The 18,500-nt window shown below is 39.2% G+C and overlaps 1 protein-coding gene across 5 annotated transcripts in view; it reads left to right on the top strand.

Annotated features, from left to right (window-relative positions):
• Positions 1 to 18,500, top strand: part of CCDC13 (coiled-coil domain containing 13) — a 111,473-nt gene that overhangs the window by 49,612 nt on the left and 43,361 nt on the right. For all 5 annotated transcript variants that reach the window (XM_007499791.3, XM_007499797.3, XM_001377184.5 and 2 more), the window contains exons 8-9: positions 966 to 1,124; positions 18,249 to 18,425. In XM_007499791.3, the coding sequence (XP_007499853.1) occupies positions 966 to 1,124; positions 18,249 to 18,425 (336 nt within the window). The remainder of the gene's footprint in view (positions 1 to 965; positions 1,125 to 18,248; positions 18,426 to 18,500) is intronic.

The raw sequence follows: 18,500 nt of genomic DNA, 5'->3' as shown, positions 1-18,500 counted from the left end.
CACAAAGCACCATCTATGCCCTCCCGCCTCTGTTTCACAATGGTTCTGGAGGATAGGTAGGAGAACATTTTGCAAATGAGAATGAGAAAGTTCACTCCACTAGCAGAACTGGGGCTCAATCCTAAGGGCTGTCCAGCGGCCTCCCTCCCACAGTACACCGCCTTGGCAACAGACACACAAAATCCCAAATTCTCAGCTTCGAGATATCTACAAGGGGCCCAAAGACATCGACTGCAGTAACAGGGGGTCTTTCTAAATAATTGCCCAGATTTCCTGTCATTGGTTGGTTTCCATTGCTGAGTACAACACAGTCTTTTTATTGTCAGAGCTGGAAGGGACCTTTAGAAGAAAGATCATGGAACGTCTGAGCTGGGAGGGAACCAGAAAACTTTTAGCTCACAACACAGATGAAGAAACCCATTCTACAGAGGGTGGGTGGGCTTGCCTAAGATCACACAGTGAATGGATGACAGAAAAATTGGAGTAGGACCCAAGTCTGGCCCCTTTCCTTCCCACCTCTCATTTGCCGGTGGTTGCACACACTACAGTTTGGGTTCAAGGAGAGTTGGCTGGGTCTTCATGGTGGCCCAGCTGGGCACAATGCCTTAGAGCTTCTCCTGTGGCCTATGCATTATATCAATGTTGTGATTTAAGCTAATGTGCCTTTGAAGGAGTTAAAATGTTATAGTTTACAGACATCTAAATTAGCCATAACCACTTTTCCTATTCATGTGTATGAAAAATTAGGTGATGAGGATGGGATTTACCACTGCCCTTTGTCCATGGTACCAGTGAATTCTGGTTCCTACCTCCTCTTACCTTGGCCAACCTTGTCCTCTTTACACATTTGACAGGCACTGCTAGAACGTTATGCTGTTTTTCTTTTATTGGGTTAAACTGACTTGCTCAGTGGTAGGTTCATAACTATTATACTCATGAAACTTTGTTTTTGTATTCTCCTATAGCTTCGAGAGCTTGAGAATCAATTGGGTCTGATCCGGAATCGTTCCCTTAATAATGAAGAGGAGATGCCAAACCACTCAGAAACAAAGAAAATTTCAGCTCAAGAGAAAAACCTTTTGAAGATTCGTGTCTTGGAGAAAGAAAAGAAAGATTCAATTGAGGTAAAGAGTCTTTCTATGACTGGGATTCCAAGGCTTTAAGATAAGTACTTCCAGAGATACTGGGCTAGCATTTAGGACACTCAATCCATTCAAATTTTCATAAACTCATAGTATGGTAAGCTATCATGTTTGCAATTAAGCATTTATTAAATACCTATTCATAGGCAAAACACTGTGCTGAGGATCGTGGGAGATTTAAAGATGTGGTTCTTGCCCTCATGGAACTAATAGTCTATTTTAGGCATAAACTACAAATACAGATAACTGTAGGGCAGCTAGGTGGCACAGTGGATAGAGTACTGGGCCTGGAGTCAGGAACTCATCTTCCTGAGTTCAAATCCTGCCTCAGATACCAAAAAGCTGTGAGACCCTGGGTGAGTCATTTTACCCTATTTGCCTCAGTTTCCTCATCTGTCAAATGAGCTGGAGAAGGAAATGACCAACTATTCCAGTATCTTTGCCAAGAAAACCCCAAATGGGGTCACAAAGAGTTGGATGTAACTGAAAAGACAAACGACTGAACAACAAATAATACAAAATATTTATTATATGTTAATTATACCATAAAGGTGTAAATAAAGTACTTACAAAAAAGGGTTCATGAAGTCTTGAAGGGAACCTTATTACTGATGGTAAGTAATCAAGGAAGACTTCCAGAATAAAGTGGCATTTGAGTTAGTCTTTAAAGGAAGGTTAGCAATTCAATAGGTAGAGAAGGGGAGAGAAGTAGAAGAAATAGCTTGTGAAAAAGGCATCAAGAGAGCTGAGCAAGCCCCAGGGGTAGGAGGGTGGAATTTGGGAGACCAGTTTGACTGGAGTATAGAGTACCCAGAGAAGAATAAAATGAGATGAGACTAGTAAGCTAGAATGATGCCAGATTTTGGTAGGACTTAAATGTTAGAGGCAGATTCATTTTGAATTTTACTCTGGCAGCCAGAAGGAGTCATTCAAGGCTTTTTTGAGTGGGTTAGTGACACCATACTATGCCCAAGTCAGCTTATTTGGTGGAGGGATTTGGGGCTAGAAGGGTCTTTAGAGATTGTCTAACCAAACTCTTCATCTTAGAAACTGAGCCCCAGACAGGGGAAGGCACTTACTTGTTCTAGGTCACACCCAAGATAAGTTAACCATGTTGGGATCCAAAGCCAAAGTCTGACTCCAAGTTGGACTGGATTCAGATTCTCTTTCTGCTACAACAGGTTCTAGGTAGTGTGTGTGTGCATGTGAGCTTACACACTTGACTAGAGGTTGTTCTGCCAGACCTGGAGTGCTGGCCTGAACACTGTCTAAATCAGGGGTCCCCAAACTATGGCCACATGTGGCCCCCTGAGGCCATGTATCCTGCCCCCACTGCACTTCCGGAAGGGGCACCTCTTTCATTGGTGGTCAGTGAGAGGAGCACTGTATGTGGCGGTGCTGCAAAGCATGGTGTTGCTCACGTACAGTACTACTTCCGGTGACATAATCCTTTGCGTGGCACCTTGTTCTGAGAGTAACTGAATGAGAACGAGGCGCCACGCAAAGGATTATGTGGCTGCACAATGGAAGATGTCAGCATGGTGAGCAGTGATCTGGAGGAGGAGATTCCGCACTGTGTATACTGCTGCCCGGTATAGTGATGGCAGTGATGGGCCTGTGCAAGGTGTGACAGGCCCATCCCAGCCAGCACTGCAGCCTCCGCTATCCCAGACAGCGTATATAGATTTGTTCATAGTTTTTTTATAGCCTGGCCCTCCAATGGTATGAGGGACAGTGAACTGGCCCCCTGTGTAAAAAGTTTGGGGACCCGTGGCCTAAATACTACTTAGCATGTGTGGCTCAGCCTTAAGGCTACACAGACAACTACTAGAACTTATCAGTCCGGAGAAGGTCTCTATCAATCAATCTTCCTTACCTGAGGTGGGTGTGTTCTTTTAGGTGATGCAGAACCAGGGAGATTGTTAGGCAAAGTATTGGAAACTTTGAAAAAGTGGGTTTTTTTTAGTATTTTGGTGCACCAGGTGATCATATATTTTATTTGCTGTAGAAAGTCATTCATTCAACAAGTGCCCAAAAGTTTACAATGGACCTCTTGGCATTGTGCTGGGTATTGGAGGACTTACAAAGTTTAGATAACTCAGTCTCTCCCCACATGAATTCACAATCCATCTGATGGATAAAATAAGCAAGAAGCCATTATGCCCACACATAGGTGTAGCTGTCCATAATATACCAGATTATAAGATGAATGCATCAGAGATATACAAAACAGAGTACTGAGGTCAGGAGAAGGAGGTTGTTACCAGTTGGGGTGGGACCAGGGAATTTGCAAGTCTTTCTGAAGATGATTATGGCTTAAGTGGCACAATGGATGGAGGACTTGGCTTGGAGTAAGGAAGATCTGAGTTCAAATATGGCCTCAGATACTTATTATCTGAGTGACCCTGGGAAAGTCCCTTAAATCTGTCTGCCTCAGTTTATAAATGTGTAAAATGAGCCAGAGAAGGAAATGGCAAACCACTTCAGATTCTGTGCCAAGGAAATCTCCAAATGGGGTCATGAAATGTTGGACACCACTGAAACGACTTAACAAGAACTGGCAATGGTACCATTTGAGTTGGTCTTTGTCAGCTATGTAGAAATTGACCTGGCATAGATGGAGGAGAGGCATATTCCAGGAAACAACCCAGCACAGTGGGGGTGTCCAGTAAGAACTGAGAGAAGAGTTGAAATGGAGTTTGTCTGTTGAAATGGAGTTGCAAGGAGTCCTCATGAAGCAGGCAGCACCTGAGCTATACCACAAAAGTATGGGGAGGGTTTGGATTAGGGGAGGGAAAGGGAAAAAGCTTTTTTTTTAAGTTATCAGGAAGGTAGTTGGGTGACTCAGTGGATGGAGAGACAGGAGGTCCTGTGTTCCAATCTGATCCCAGACATGTTCTAGCTGTGTGACCCTGGGCAAGTCACTTAACCCCTATTACTTACCCCTTACTGTTCTTCTGCTTTAGAACCAACACAGATTATTGGTTCTAAAACAGAAGGTAAGGGTTTTAAATAAATAAAGTTATCAAGAAAACACGATCAAAATGTTGGAGTGGAAGCTGGTAATGGTGTGTTCAGGAGCCAGAAAGAAAGCCAGTCCTGGGGGTGGGGGGAGATACATTTGATTAGAAAAGCTGGGGAGGGATTGGAGATTGCAAGGTTGTTGAAGGGTGTTGAGGGCTATTGTGGAAAGAGCCCTTCTTGGATTTGGATTGAGAGGTCCTGCCTTGGCAAAGTTAACCTGAATTCTGTGGGCCTCAGTTTCTTTATCTGTACATAATACCAGTGGGTGGTGCTGGGAAAAATTCTGCATCTGTTCTGTTTTCTCTTCCTTTCTGGAAGGGGCTCAGCTGAAACCTTCTTTTTCAGACTTCTTCCCCCTGGGAGTGAGTGAGGGTGAGATCTTTTCTTCAATTCCCATTCTGTCTTCTCTGGAAATTTAATCAGCTACACCCTATTTCAACAGATATCTCGATTTATCCTGGAGGTAACAATGGTCTTCAGAATCACTTGGTCTGTTTTTCAGCTGTCTTATGGTGTTTGTATAGGATAAAAAAAGTCCCTCAAGTTAGGAAAATTCCTAAAATTTGGACAGATTTGCCTCTCTGTTCTAATTTAAATTTTGTATATTTCCAGGTGACCCCTGACTTCTTTATATTTAGGGTGAAATTTTTGGAAATTTTCTTTAGCTTTTGAAGAGATCTCTTTTTGAAGGTGCCTAGAGAGGCTCAGTAGTTTACCTTAATCTCTCTTTCTTCTGTCCTGCTATTCATCCTTCCTTCACTTTCTCCTTTTATCATCCTTGAGCCACAAATTTTTTTTCCAGCTTGGCTTATTAAGTCTTAGGTGGGGGTGGCGGGGGGCAGGGATGCAATTTCCCTGTTGCTGCTGCTGCTGAGCTCATGTAAAGCTGGCTTCTTTCTCTTAGCTGGCTGACTCACAAGTTGGGTGTGCCTCTTTATTTTTTATAGATTATATCTTTTGTGTTTCTACTTCTCAGTTCATTCTCTGGAGGAAAACATTCACGTTATTCTTCAAATATTAAATCTGTAGCTATATATACTGTTCCCTCAGTTCTACTCATTTCACTCTTCATTATCTCATGTAGTTCTTTCCAAGTTTTAAAAAATTGATCTGCTCAGTGTTTCTTATGACATAGTAGTATCCCATCACAATCATATACCACAATTTGTTTAAGCCATTCCTTAATTGTTGGACATTCCCTCTATTTCCATTTCTTCACCACCACAAAGAGAGCTGCTATAAATATATTGTAGTGTGTAGATTTTTTTCCTTTTTCCATGATCTCCTTGGGAAATAGACCCAGCAAAGACTAACTGGGACTAAGGATAAAAAAACCTTTTCAGATATAGTCCAAATTCCGCATCAAGAAGGATGATTTGTCCCTCCGAACTACAAATCCTCAAATGCCAGTTAGTTTTCAAACCCTTATTACGTATAAAATAAGGGAACTGAATTAAATTGCCTTCCAACTCTATAGTCTATGTCCTGTGCTAGATTCTGAATTATGTAGGCAGTGGGGGAAGTGGAAGGAGGCCTTTAGATATTTTTAAGTCACAGACCAACATAAAATTGATGTTTTAGGAAATCAGGCTTGTGGTTTTATATAGGAATAGATTAGGTAGAAAGACCATTTGGAAGGCTGTTGAAGACCAGGATGAAGGCCTGCACTAGTATGGTGGCTGTGAGAAAGGAGAGGAACAAGCAGATTAAGTGCCTACTTTGTTTTAGAATGGTGGTAACTGTGTTCCACAACTAGAAGCCTCTGGATGGTTCACAATCTGCACTAGTCTCTCTAAAGAGTCTTCTAATATTTTCCCAAATACAGTAAGATCAAATAGTAACTTACAGAATCAAGAGCTAGAAGGGACCTTGGAGGCCCACTATTCTCTCTAAGCCAGCCCATTTCACCTTTGGACAGTTCTAATCATTAGGAATGTCATTATTCACAGTAGTGGCCGTAATCTCTCATCTCATCTTAATTGAATAAGGTTCATATAGAAGTAGTCTTGGGACAGGTTACTCTTCTGCTATTATTCTTTTATGGTTAAAGGTTCTATTCATTGTTGTACAGATGGAAATAATGACTACTTTTTCTAGTTGAATTTAAATGTTTGGGGATGTAAGCTAATTTTCTATAGGCTCATTGAAAGCATTGCTGGGAGAACTTGAATAGAACTTCCTATAACAGGGATATTATAGATGTCTTCTTGCTCTAATAGTGATTTTGATTTAGGATATGATCATAGAATTAAGAGAACTCTGTGCTGTAATGGACCTCAGAGACCATATAATCCAACCCTTTTGTTTTATAAATAAGGAAACTGAGGGCCCTGAGAGACGCAGAGATTTGTTCAAGTTCACAGGGGTAGTAGTCATTAGAAGTGGGATTTGAACCTAGATTTTCTGAATTGAGAAATAATGTTCTTTCTACCATATACCACATTATCTTCCTCAAAGACCTTTCTTCTCCTAGTTGTCCATACTTTGACTATTTTGTATTCTACATGATTTAAAGATTATGAGTCTCAATAAAGCATCATTCTTTTTGAAGATGGACAAGATGGAAGATGAGAGTGAAATAAATGGGGGGGGAATGGGATGTAAAGTAATACACAGCAATCATAAAGGTGAAAAAGACTCTAATAAAGGCTTCATTTCTCAAATACATAGAGAACTGAGCCAAATATATAAGAATACAAGTCATTTCTCCATTGGTAAATAAATGGTCAAAGGATATGAACAGGCAATTCTTAGACAAAGTAATTAAAGCTATCTATAGTCATGTGCAAAATGCTCTAAATCATGATTAATTAGAGAAATGCAAATTAAAATAACTTTGAGGCACCACCCTACATCTATCAGATTGGTTATTATGACAGAAAAGGAAAATGACAAAAGTTAGAAGGGACGCAGGAAAAATGAGACACTAATGTACTATAGGGTGAGTCATGATTTGGCCATTCTGGAGAGCAATTTGAATCTATGAATATATGTACCCTTTGACCCAACTGTTATGATTTTTAGGAAAGGGGGAAAGGAACACAAAGGGAGAAGGCACATATAAATAAAATTGAATTTACTAACAGGTAAGGGAAAGGTTTTGGGAATGGAATAAGGGGAAAAGGTTAGCATCTGACTCTTATCCCTCTATATTTAATTATCTAATTAAGCTTTCTCTGACTACCTATCAAACTAAAGACAATCAAGGCTAAATCCCACAGCAAACCCCAAATCTCACACACAGGGTCAATGGTTGATCAGATTTCAGGAATCCCATGTATGGTATTCTCAGATGGTCTCAGCAAAGTAGAGTTCTGCTCTCTAGTAACTATCCACCAGAAGACTGAAGATTTTCTCTCACCATAGCCAGTAGATCCTCAAAGGCCAGTTGCTTGATGGATGGATTTCCAGGATGTCTCAGCTATACGCCTTCCTCTGTCACCTTTCATCTCCAGAGTAGGAGTTGGCAAAACTGTTCCTTGGAATTCTGATTCAACTAGCTCAGGCAAGATTCTATGTCTCAAAACCTATCAATCATTCTCTCCCTTGCTATACCTTTGACCCAGCAATACCATTACTAGAACTGTATCCCAAAGAAATTAAAAACAAAAAGGACCTATGTATACAAAAATATTTATAGCAGTTCTTTTCAGAAATTTCAGAAAAACCTGGAAAGACTTATATAAACTGATTCAGAGTGAAGCAGAACCAATAAATTACTGTACACAGTAAGAACAATATTGTATGAAGAATAAGTGTGAATAACTTTGTATGGAAGAATGTTTTAAAAAAAACAACAACCCAACAACCTTTACCTTCCATCATAGAATCAAAACTGTGTATTGGTTATAAGGCAGAAGAGTAGTAAGGGCTAGTGGTAATGAGGGTAGTGACTTGCCCAGAGTCACATACCTATGAAGTGTCTGAGGCCAGATTTGAACCCAGGATCTCCTGTCTCTGGGCCTGACTCTCTATCCATTGAGCCACCCAGCTGCTCCCAGAAAAATGTTTTGCATGATTTCATATTTAAATCTATATCAGATTGCTTACTGTCTCAGCAAAGGGGGAAGGAATGGAAGGAGGAAAAGAACTCAGGACTCAAAATTTTAAAAATAAACAAAACAAATGTTAAAAACTAATTTACAAATATAATTGAGAGAAAAATAAAATATTTTAAAAAATCATTCTGGCACCTAGTCCAAGATGGTGTATCCATATGAACCTCTTGGTGGGTCCCTCATAGCAGCCATCTTAGCTCAGGTATTTTTAATAGACATTTCCTGGCTCTCCTGACCTTGAGTGGTCAGTGTAAGGGACCAGTAGGCCATGATACGGAGGGGCTGTGCCTTAGGTGGTGGTCTGTATACACTGGGAGATGGCTTCCTCCAAGCTACTGGAGCATGTGCAGATGAGAAAGCGGCATAGTTCAGCCAGATGGATGACCAGCTGCTTTCTTCCATGTTACTAAAAGGTTTTTGAAATGTCTAAGAAGTAGGCAGTATCAATAATGTTGTGAAAAGTCTCCTGTCTCTAGAAATGACCAACCCAAAGAGATGAGGACAAAGAGAGAGAAAGCAGTTGCCAAACAAGGTCATGAGAGTCCTAGAAGCCACCAACTCCTTCCAGGTATTACACCATTGACAGTGAAGATCTACAGTGAGGGGAAGCAGATGGAGAGGCACCATGATGATAAGGTTCACATCTGATGCCTGCTTTTGATCACTGAACAGAGAGAGTTATGCAGAAACTTCAGACCAACTTTGACATGTTAAAAAAACATGTAAGGCTTCATTTGCAGGCATGATTTCCCCTTGTTATTCCTGAGGTGGCCAAAAAGGCTTTTTGCATTAAGGTTTACCAGGAGTCCTAGAAATTGAAAGAAACTAAAGAAGAAAGAAGAGAAGCTCAAAAATGAAAGAACAAAGAAACCAGAAAGCCAGAAAACTTCTTCATTTTGATGACCTGGGCTTTCAGATAAAGTTAGTCACCAATTATATGGTACTTTATAAAAATGCCCCACCCTGGAAAATCCCACACCTACATTTTTCTTGAAAAAAATTTTATTTTTATGGATCAGTGTTATGTCCAAGTAATTGCAGTTAAAAATTTGATCTATGATAGTGCTCCAGTTCCAGTATAGTTTATTGAATTCCTAAGAATTTTTTGAGGTCTACATTTATAATATCTGCATTTGTAATTTGTTAGTTTATAAAAAGTAGTGAGCTTTTGGTGTATAAATTTACCCAACTGGTATTATTCTTCAAGGTGTCTGGTAGATCCCATATTTTTGCAGCTTGATGTGAAATGTTTCAGTTCCCCAAGATGTCTTCTTCTGTGTATTACATTCTCAATCAACTATTCTCTCTTTTGTTTCTATGGTGAGACCTGACACTATAGAATAAAGTTTTTCTATTCTGCCAATTATTTCTGCTGTACAGGCCATGAATTCTATTTTCACAATTTTTCTTTTATCTTTCAAACCATTCAGAAACATCCTGCTGTATTTCTATGCTTTCTTGAAAATACAGAGTTTTCTGCTTCATCAAGTATTTTTTCATTTTCCCCTTGTCTTGCAATTTGTTCATAGACGTATGGAATCATTTAGTTGAGCTGTAGGCCATATTCTCTTCTGTTATTAATATCTTCCCTGTTAACTTACCTACTTATGCTTAAGGTCTTTAAATGAGTTTTCTTCCTTCTGAGATCTTGGGTAATTTCAAGTTGTTTTTTTCCTTGTAGTTCCATATTGATTATTTTCTGACTCCTTCCTTATGGGTGATGATGGACTTCAGAGCTGTCTTGGTTTTCCTACATGCTGGACAATTCATGTTTCCCTGCCCTCAGGCTCTGGCTCACATTGATGTCTGGAGGCACAGGATTGGCCCTGGATGTATGCCTGGTTATTGCCTTTAGTATTAGTAGAGTGCCACACAGCCACACATATGAATTTTGTCTTTCATTCCTCAGGTCTCTGACCAAGCCCTGTTGCATCACAGAGGAAGCTTCTGCCTTTTGGATATCTTTGGCATGGGGAGGAGGAGGGTTGGAGTAAAGTTGATCAGCTTGTGCAGCCCCGATAGAGTGTGGTAGATGGTGAGGAAAGAGATGCTGAGTGAACAAGGTAGGGGTTGGGGATTTCTCAACTCTAAGTTCACCAATTTTTTACCTCAGAATTCTTAGTGGCAATGGTAAAATTGCTTTTATATATTGTTCACAATTCTTATCTTGGAGAGGTTGTGAGGATTGGAGAGAATGCTAGTCATATGATCTGCATGAGTCAAGATGCTTAGACTCCTTAAGGATAATCCTTCTGTAATTTCTGATAGCAATGATCTGATCCTGGATTGCTATCATAGATTTTTCTGTTTCTATAAACAAATTTGCATGACTAAATCCATTTGTTCTATACTACTTTGCTATTATGTTGGTTGATGTCACATGGATTTCACCCATGGAGGCAGACAGGCAATCAAGTGGGATTTGGGTGCTTACTGTATGCCTAGCACTATGTTAAGAACTAGGGATACAAATATAAGCCAGAAAGAAAGAAAAAAGACAGCCCTTATCTTCAAGGAACTTTATATTCTAGTCAAGGAAGATAGTATCCAAAATGGAGCTGAAAGTAAGCTGGGGTAAGGAAGTCAGGGCATGCTGTTGAAGTCCAGGAAGAATGAGAGCCAGGGAGAGAAGAAAGGTTGTCTAGCCTGGGCCCCTTCCCAAAATGGGGGCCCCTGGAAGAACTTGGCAATGGAAAAATGGGGCTGGCATGGCAGAGAGAAATTCCAGGGTCAAGAGCTATGAGGACGGATGGATATTCCACGGTGAAAGTGCAGCTGTAGCATTGTGGCAAAGGCCAGAAAGTCAGAAGCATTCAGGAGGGGAATGAGTCAATGCTCCTTGGAGTACTTTTTGATTCAACTCTTGGATTTTAGCCATTTCATAGGTTCCATCTTGTGACAAAACACTTTTGGTTACATTTAACAAATTCAGTGACATATACCTCTGGCCAATCCTTAATAATAATAGCTAACACTATATAATGCTTACTGTGTTCCTGGCACTGTGCTAAGAGCCTTACAATTGCCTTACAACAACCCAGGAGGTAGATTCTATTGTTCTACATCTTATAGCTGAGGAAATCGAGGCAGACAGAGGTTAAGTGACTTGTTCAGGGTCATAGAGTTAGTAAGTATCCAAGGCTGGATTTGAATTCACGATTTCTTGATTCCAGGCCCAGGGCTCTATGCATTGCTCCACCTAGCAGCTTCTATTTCTTTTGCTTTTACTATTTCTTTATGAGGCAATTAAGTCTGTCAAAAACATTTCTGTAAACCTTAAGTTTGTTTTTTCTGTGTTCTGAAAATATCAATTTGTTTCCTTGTCAAGAGAGTGTTAATCTTCCTATAAATGCTTTGGGGGTGATTTGTCTTATATTTTACTTAACATTTTATGCTTTTTTGTTTGGACACCTTCTAAATTCATCATCATCCATTTTATCATTACAAAAATATAATTGGAGACTGATAAAGCATAGGTATTAATGGCCCTAAATGTATATTTCCTATAAGCTTTGTCTTCAGGGTGCCAATTGATCTCTTAATATGCTGAGCCTTGGCTTTTTCCTTAATGGCCTTGAGTTGATGTGTCTTGCCTAGAGGAGACCAAAGTATTTTTAAGTACTGCCTTCATCTATTGGTTCAAGCCCAACACCATTTAGTCTGTCTTCTTTGCTGCAACTTAAGAATTTTATACTTATCAAGTCTAAATGGCATTTTGATATCAGAGGAGAAAGTTTCTATGAATTGAAGTAACTGTTTAATGTGCTTTTCATTGGAGAAGTTAATGTTGTTCATTTATATCAATGATTAATATGATGTTGTGGTATAACTTCTTTTTTTGACTTAAAAGCCATGCTTAGTTCTATTCAAGAGTGATGCTAATGGATTTAATGCTATTCAAGGCCAGAGTGGACTTTGTATATCATATTTTTAATCAATTGAGTTTTGTTGGTATGTTTTAAATAGAGAGCAGATATTGTTGAGAGTACAACCATCAAGTCAGACTTAGCTTCATTGTTTACTTGACATCACTCACACTCACCCCCTTTTATCTAATCTGTTGGCAAATCTTATCTTTCCTCCCTTTATAATATTTCTTGATATGTCCCTTTCTCTCTGCCCACATAGCCACCACCTGACTTCATCCTCTTTTTACTTGGGTTATTTCCAACAGGTCTTTCTCCCTCAATCTTTCCACTCCAATTCATCCTTCATTTAACAACCACAGTGATTTTTCTAAAGCATAGATCTGGCCATGTCACTCCTTCTGGAGACTCGTGGTTTCCTATTACTTCTAGGATCAAATGTAGTCTTCTGGCATTGATAGTTCTTTATAACCTGGCCCCTTCCTGCTTTTCCCATCTTTCAACTTGATTACCCTCCTGCCTGGTATGATCCAGCTACATGGACCTATATATTATTCCTGATAAATGATACTTTATTTCTCATCCCCATACCTTTGCTCTGGCTGTCTCTCATGCTTGGAGTGCCCTGCCTCCATGCTTCTACTTTTTAGTTTCCTTGGCCTCTTTTAAGACTCAACTCAAATTCCATCTTCTACAGAAGGCCTTTCCCAGTTCCTGCAAATGTTAGTAGTACCTTCCCCTCTGAATTTATCTTTCTTCTAGTCTCTCTTTTTCTTGAGACTCTCTCTGTCTCTATATAGATCTTGTTATGTGTTATTTAGATATGGTCAACTTGTTTACATATTGTCTCCTTCACAGGGAATGTTTTTTATTTTTCATGATGTCCCTGGTGTTTATTAAAGTATCTGCTGCGTAATGGCTTAACTTAATGGCTTGTTGACTAATTGATCATTTGGACATCAAGTCCTCCACCATTCTGACTATGCTTGAATTTTCATTCTCCAGCTGGATAAGTGTAGGCATCCCATGAGAGTCTGTATTCTCTCAATATATATACTCTCTCCCTTTGTGATCCTATCAGCTACCAGATGCTCAACTATTATCTCTATGGAGATGACTCCCCAAATCTTTCATGAACTTCCATCATATGTTACCAACTTCTTCCTGAACATATTCACCCAAATGTCCTGTTAGTTGTCTCAACTGTCTTAACATGTTCAAGATGGAAATCATATTTCTCCCCAAACCTATACCTATAAACTTCGCTATTTTTGTTAAAAGCATCTTTCAGGTGCTTGGTATCATTCCTGATTCTTTGCCCTTCCTTTTCTTTCATATTGTATCATTTTCCAAGCTTTGCCAACTCTACTTCCATGACATCTTTCACATCTGTCCCCTTCTCTCCAACCATATTTAAGATATCCTCATCTCTTGCCTAGACTTCTGCAACAACATCCTAACTCATCTCCTTAATTCTAGCACCTTTCCATTCTAATCCATCCTTGACACAGTTGCCAAATTGATACTAAAACAGAGACCTTACCAGGCCACTCTTTTGTTTAAAAATCTTCAAAGATTCCCTATTTCCTCTAAGATAAGATGCAAAATCTTCAGCTTGGCATTTAATGCCCTCTACAGAATGACTTAAATCCACCTTTTCAGTCTTTCTTCATATTATTTCCCTTTACAGACTCTCCATTATAGTCAAATTGGCCTAATGGTTGTACCTTGTATACACAACACTTCATTTCCTACCTCTGGGTATTTGCTCAGGTGGTCCTTCATATTCCTCAAGGACATCTACCTTTTAGAATCCCTATCATCATTCACAGTATAACATAGGCACCACCTCCTACATGAGATCTTTTATTATTCCCCATTTGAAAGCCCCTCTGCCATCCAGTTTGTTAACTATCCCTCTGTGTGCTTTTTTATCTAAGTTATTGAAAGCCTTTTAAAAGTGCAGAACCAAACACCAGTTCCTGGAGTGTTCCATTAGGGGCCTCCTTTTGCTTTACTTTTACTTTTCTGAAAATTGGGACATTTCCCCTGTGTGCCCTATCTCTTCAGTCTTCAGTGATCATTGATAGTGGCTTAGCAGTCATATCTGCCAGGCGAGCCTTCTCAGTAGGACCTGATGAACTGAACTCATAAAAGATAACCAGGTGCTATGTTACTAGTTCTTTGATTATCTTGGCAGTCAGCTTTTTATCTCCCGTTTTTTGTTTTATCCTTTCCAACCCAAAGAATATGCTTCTTTGCAGGGAAAACAAGGAAAGAAAAATAGAAGAAGAGTTGAGCAATCTCTACTTCTCTTTCAATGTTTCAGTAGTATACCATCTGTCCTATGCAATGGTCCTATTTCTTCTTTGGTCTTTCTCTCTTTCTCAGGAAAGCTAAAACAACAAGAACCCAACAAAACAAAATAACCACAGATTGAATCCTTTTTGCTACCCTTAGCTCCTCTTGCCATGCTCAGCTCATATGTCTATACTCTATATTTCTTTTGTCTTCTGTAGATAACTTTTTAAAAATCCAAGTTGAAGGGCAATTAGGTAGCACAGTGGGTAAAGAACCAGACTTGGAGTCAGAAGGACTCATTTTCCTGAGTTCAAATCTGATCCCAGACACTTCCTAGCTATGTGACCTTGGGCAAGTCACTTAACCCTGTTTGCCTCAACAACAACAACAAACAAAAAAAAAACTAATAAAAAATCCAAGTTGATGATGAAGTCTATGTGCATATACAAATAAAAATATCTTTAGACAACTGTTCCTTTTTCCCCTATCATAACTGTTTTATGTTCAGAATTTCATTCTGAGGGTTTCACTTCTCTGGGGCTGACTTCCCATATAGAATTTGAGTGTATTGAATCCTACTTGTCCTTTCTCTGAACCTCTTTGAAAGCTGTTTTCTCCAAATCTAGGGTACATGCTAGAATATTCCTGACTTTTCTCTCCTTTATCATAAACTCAAAGATAGGTAACTTCTTCCACCTAAAGTTCTCCTCATTTCTTCTCTAGTACCAGTTCCTTATTGGATTGGTGAAAATCACATCTAAAACATGTTCTCTACTGTTTCTCTGTGTCATGAATAACAATTATCATTAAGGCAACCAAGACGTTGTTAATTATTTTGCTTTGGGTCAAGTTGGAGCACTGGATAATTGAAATCCCCCATCACTGCTATATCATACCTCTATTCCAGAGTTACTGTGTTTCCCCAACAATTCTTTTGTTTCTACTTTTTTGTCCAGACTTTCTGTAATTCAATTGCAATATTGTTTCTATTTCTGCCTCTAGTGATCTTAACCCAAATATTCTTTTTTTTTTAACCTTTAACTTCTGCTTTAGAACCTAAGGCAGAAGAGTTGTAAGTGCTAGACAACTGGAATTAAATTATTTACCTGGGGTCATATAGCAAGGAATTTCTGAGGTGAGATTTGAACCCAGGATCTCTCATCTTCCAACCTGGCTCTCTATTCACTTAGCCATTTAGTTGCCCCTCAAATATTCTTTATGGTGGATCTCTCTTCCTCCCTCCCTAGGTCCTGGGTTTCTTCACATGAATATATAAAGTCAAAGGTGTGCTACTAAACTTTTAATGACTTACACTCTGAATTTAAAAAAAAAACCACACAAGTCACATTTTAAAATTTAATCCACATTTTTGACATTTTCTTCATTGCTTTCTTAAGTCTATACAATCAACAACAGAATAAATCAAGCTTTGATTTTTTGCATTTCCTGATTTCCAAAGTGTTAATGCACACACTGAAATTTTAACAATCAGCTTTCAGGAACCAGTAAGATCTGGCTCTGCACCTCCATTAATGTTACATTCCCCCAAATCCTTTTAACTATCTTTTTCTTTTTGAATAAGGTATATCCTTCTAGAGTCATATTCAGTGATACTCTGCAAGGTTAAATTTTCCTTGTTACTAAAATTGTTGTGAATGTGCAAATAGACATCTGAGACTGTGGGTTTTATTGCTGTTTTCTTTCTGGTACATATTACTTAATATAAATGCATGTTGGCTGACTGGCTTGGTGTTTTCTCATGAATTTCTGGGCATCTCTAATGCTATTATTCTTCCTATACTTCAATTAATCCTGATTGTATATAGTTTGGTGGATATATGGAAGCAGTTTTCTTCTTCTCCCTTGCTTTTCTATTTAGAACAGTTTTTATTAGATTTGTTCAGACTTTGGGCAAATGCATTTTATTAGACCTCACCAAGTACATTCCACCCTAACCAGAAGCCTGTCGTTCCTATAGTTTAAGCTGCATCCAGAAATCTAAGTTCTATTCTTAAATCCTATCTTAATCATATCTGCCTTTCTACCTAGAGCCTTGTCTTCAATCAACGCTATGTTTGCAAATATCACTTGTAACCCCTACAATCTTCAGTTTCTTGCATAGGACTCTATAGCATTCTTAATTCCTCTTGGTCATATTGTTTGTACCTTGAGCAGCTGACCACAAGAAGCGAGTCATCATTCAACCTGCCAAATCTTAGGTCATCTTCATCGCTCAGGTCCAAACCTTTGGACAAGGCAGCATAACTCCATTAGAATGTGAATTCCTTGAGAACAAAGATTGTCTCACTTTCTGTGAGCACCTAGCCAGTGCTTGGTGTATAGTAGGCATTTGATAAATGCTTGTTTTATTGATCTGTTCAACAAAAATCCAAATATCTCTTAGCTGGGCATCCCCAACCACCTCTTCTTCTTTTGACTCTCAACCAAATGCCCCTGTGAATCCATAAAATCATGCCTCCAAAAGAAGTAGCTTGCTTCTTTCTCAAGAGCAGCAAGCCCTCTCTTCTTCTGGAATAGCTCAAGAGCTGTTACTTAGTCCTATGTATTCAGTGATCTTTTCCCATTTCTACTGTATGACTTTCTTCAATTCTTCTCCCATTGCCTCTTCAATGAAAGGAACACAGTTCTTCCTGATAACCTGGAGACTAGACTGGCAGTCATTCAACCTCTCTTTTGTTCTAGGAGAGAGATGCATGTATACTTTGGGCACTAATGGCATCTATTTGGCTGTAACAGAAATGCCAAAATTTTACCTTCCTTGCAGGCCACTGCAAACTTCTTCCAGCGTTATCCGAATTTCCTGCTGGAAGAGAACTTCTCAGATTTTGTTGTTCTTGTCAGCAGCCCCACTTTTTCTTTCTGATTTCCTCCTTTGAGGGATGAGGAGGAGACCCTAATTATTCACTGACTATGTAAGTAGAATATAAGCCCTGGAAAATCTTCCAACTAGGAAGGGTTCAGACATTGGCTGGTGAGTCTGCTTTGCAGCCAACTGATGAATAGCTTAGCTGAGAATAACAATCTCCCAACATTTAAATCCCTTTCTTCACCATTGCTCTGTGAGGCAAGTAGTACTAGTATCATTCGTATTTTACAAAAGAGAAAAATGAGATTGAGAAAAGAGAAATTTTTTACAATACCAGAATGAACTAGTATCTGAGGCAGAATGTTTACTGGACTCCCAGTGCAGAGGATCTCATCACCAGATAGGTGGTGGGCCACCAAAGAGTGAATTTTTTCAGCCCCATCAACTCATGAAGAACCATCTACTAAGGTGTAGGAAGGGCTGAGATCAACACTAGTGGAGGGAGTCCCCACACCAATGAAATTACATGTCTTTGAGCTGCTGAAGTAAGTAAAAAATTATGTCATGCTATTTTGCATTTCTGTAAATAGTTTCATCAAAAAATCTCTTAGTACCTTCGAGGCTTTAATCCCTAAAACACTTCTAAATTTAGACATAACATACAATTCTTTCATTCTCCAGATAGCAAATGACCAGTGAAGTTAAAGAAATTTGCCTCAAAGCTCTATAGGAAGGATATAGCCTTTTCGTTCACCTCATAATGGAGAAGACTGAAGTAACCTATGGGAAGAGATGGATAAATGGCAACCCTCATCTGAGGCTCAGTTTTCTCAGCTGAAAGTCAAAGGAGTTAGGCTATATGGTCTGAGAAGCCCTTTTGGGCTCAATACCCTATGTCTATAAACTCCTTGAGGACAGGCTCTGTGTGATCAATGTCTTTGCATTCCCCAGTGCTGAGTAGTGGCTTAATAAATGTTTGTTGAATTATTTATTGAATTATTTTGTGCAATTGTGTCTTATTTCATTTCAGAGACTCACAAATGAGCGAGATATTCTCCAAAAAGAAAATGAAGAACTAAAAAGAAAATGTGATGGTGTAAAATCTCGGAACAAAGTGTTATCCAATGAAATCAAAACACTTAAGAGCCAAACTACAACCCTGTTTGAGAAAGGCAAACATGATGATGAGCTCATAGATGCTTTAATGGTATAACCTTCAACAACCATGGGGTTGCCTTATAGACTCACAGTCTTCCCAAAATGAGTCCAAAGTTAATGGCCT

The sequence above is a fragment of the Monodelphis domestica genome, chromosome 7 (assembly GCF_027887165.1).
Source record: "Monodelphis domestica isolate mMonDom1 chromosome 7, mMonDom1.pri, whole genome shotgun sequence".
Classification (NCBI taxonomy): domain Eukaryota; kingdom Metazoa; phylum Chordata; class Mammalia; order Didelphimorphia; family Didelphidae; genus Monodelphis; species Monodelphis domestica.
This window is presented reverse-complemented; position numbering and strand designations above follow the sequence as displayed.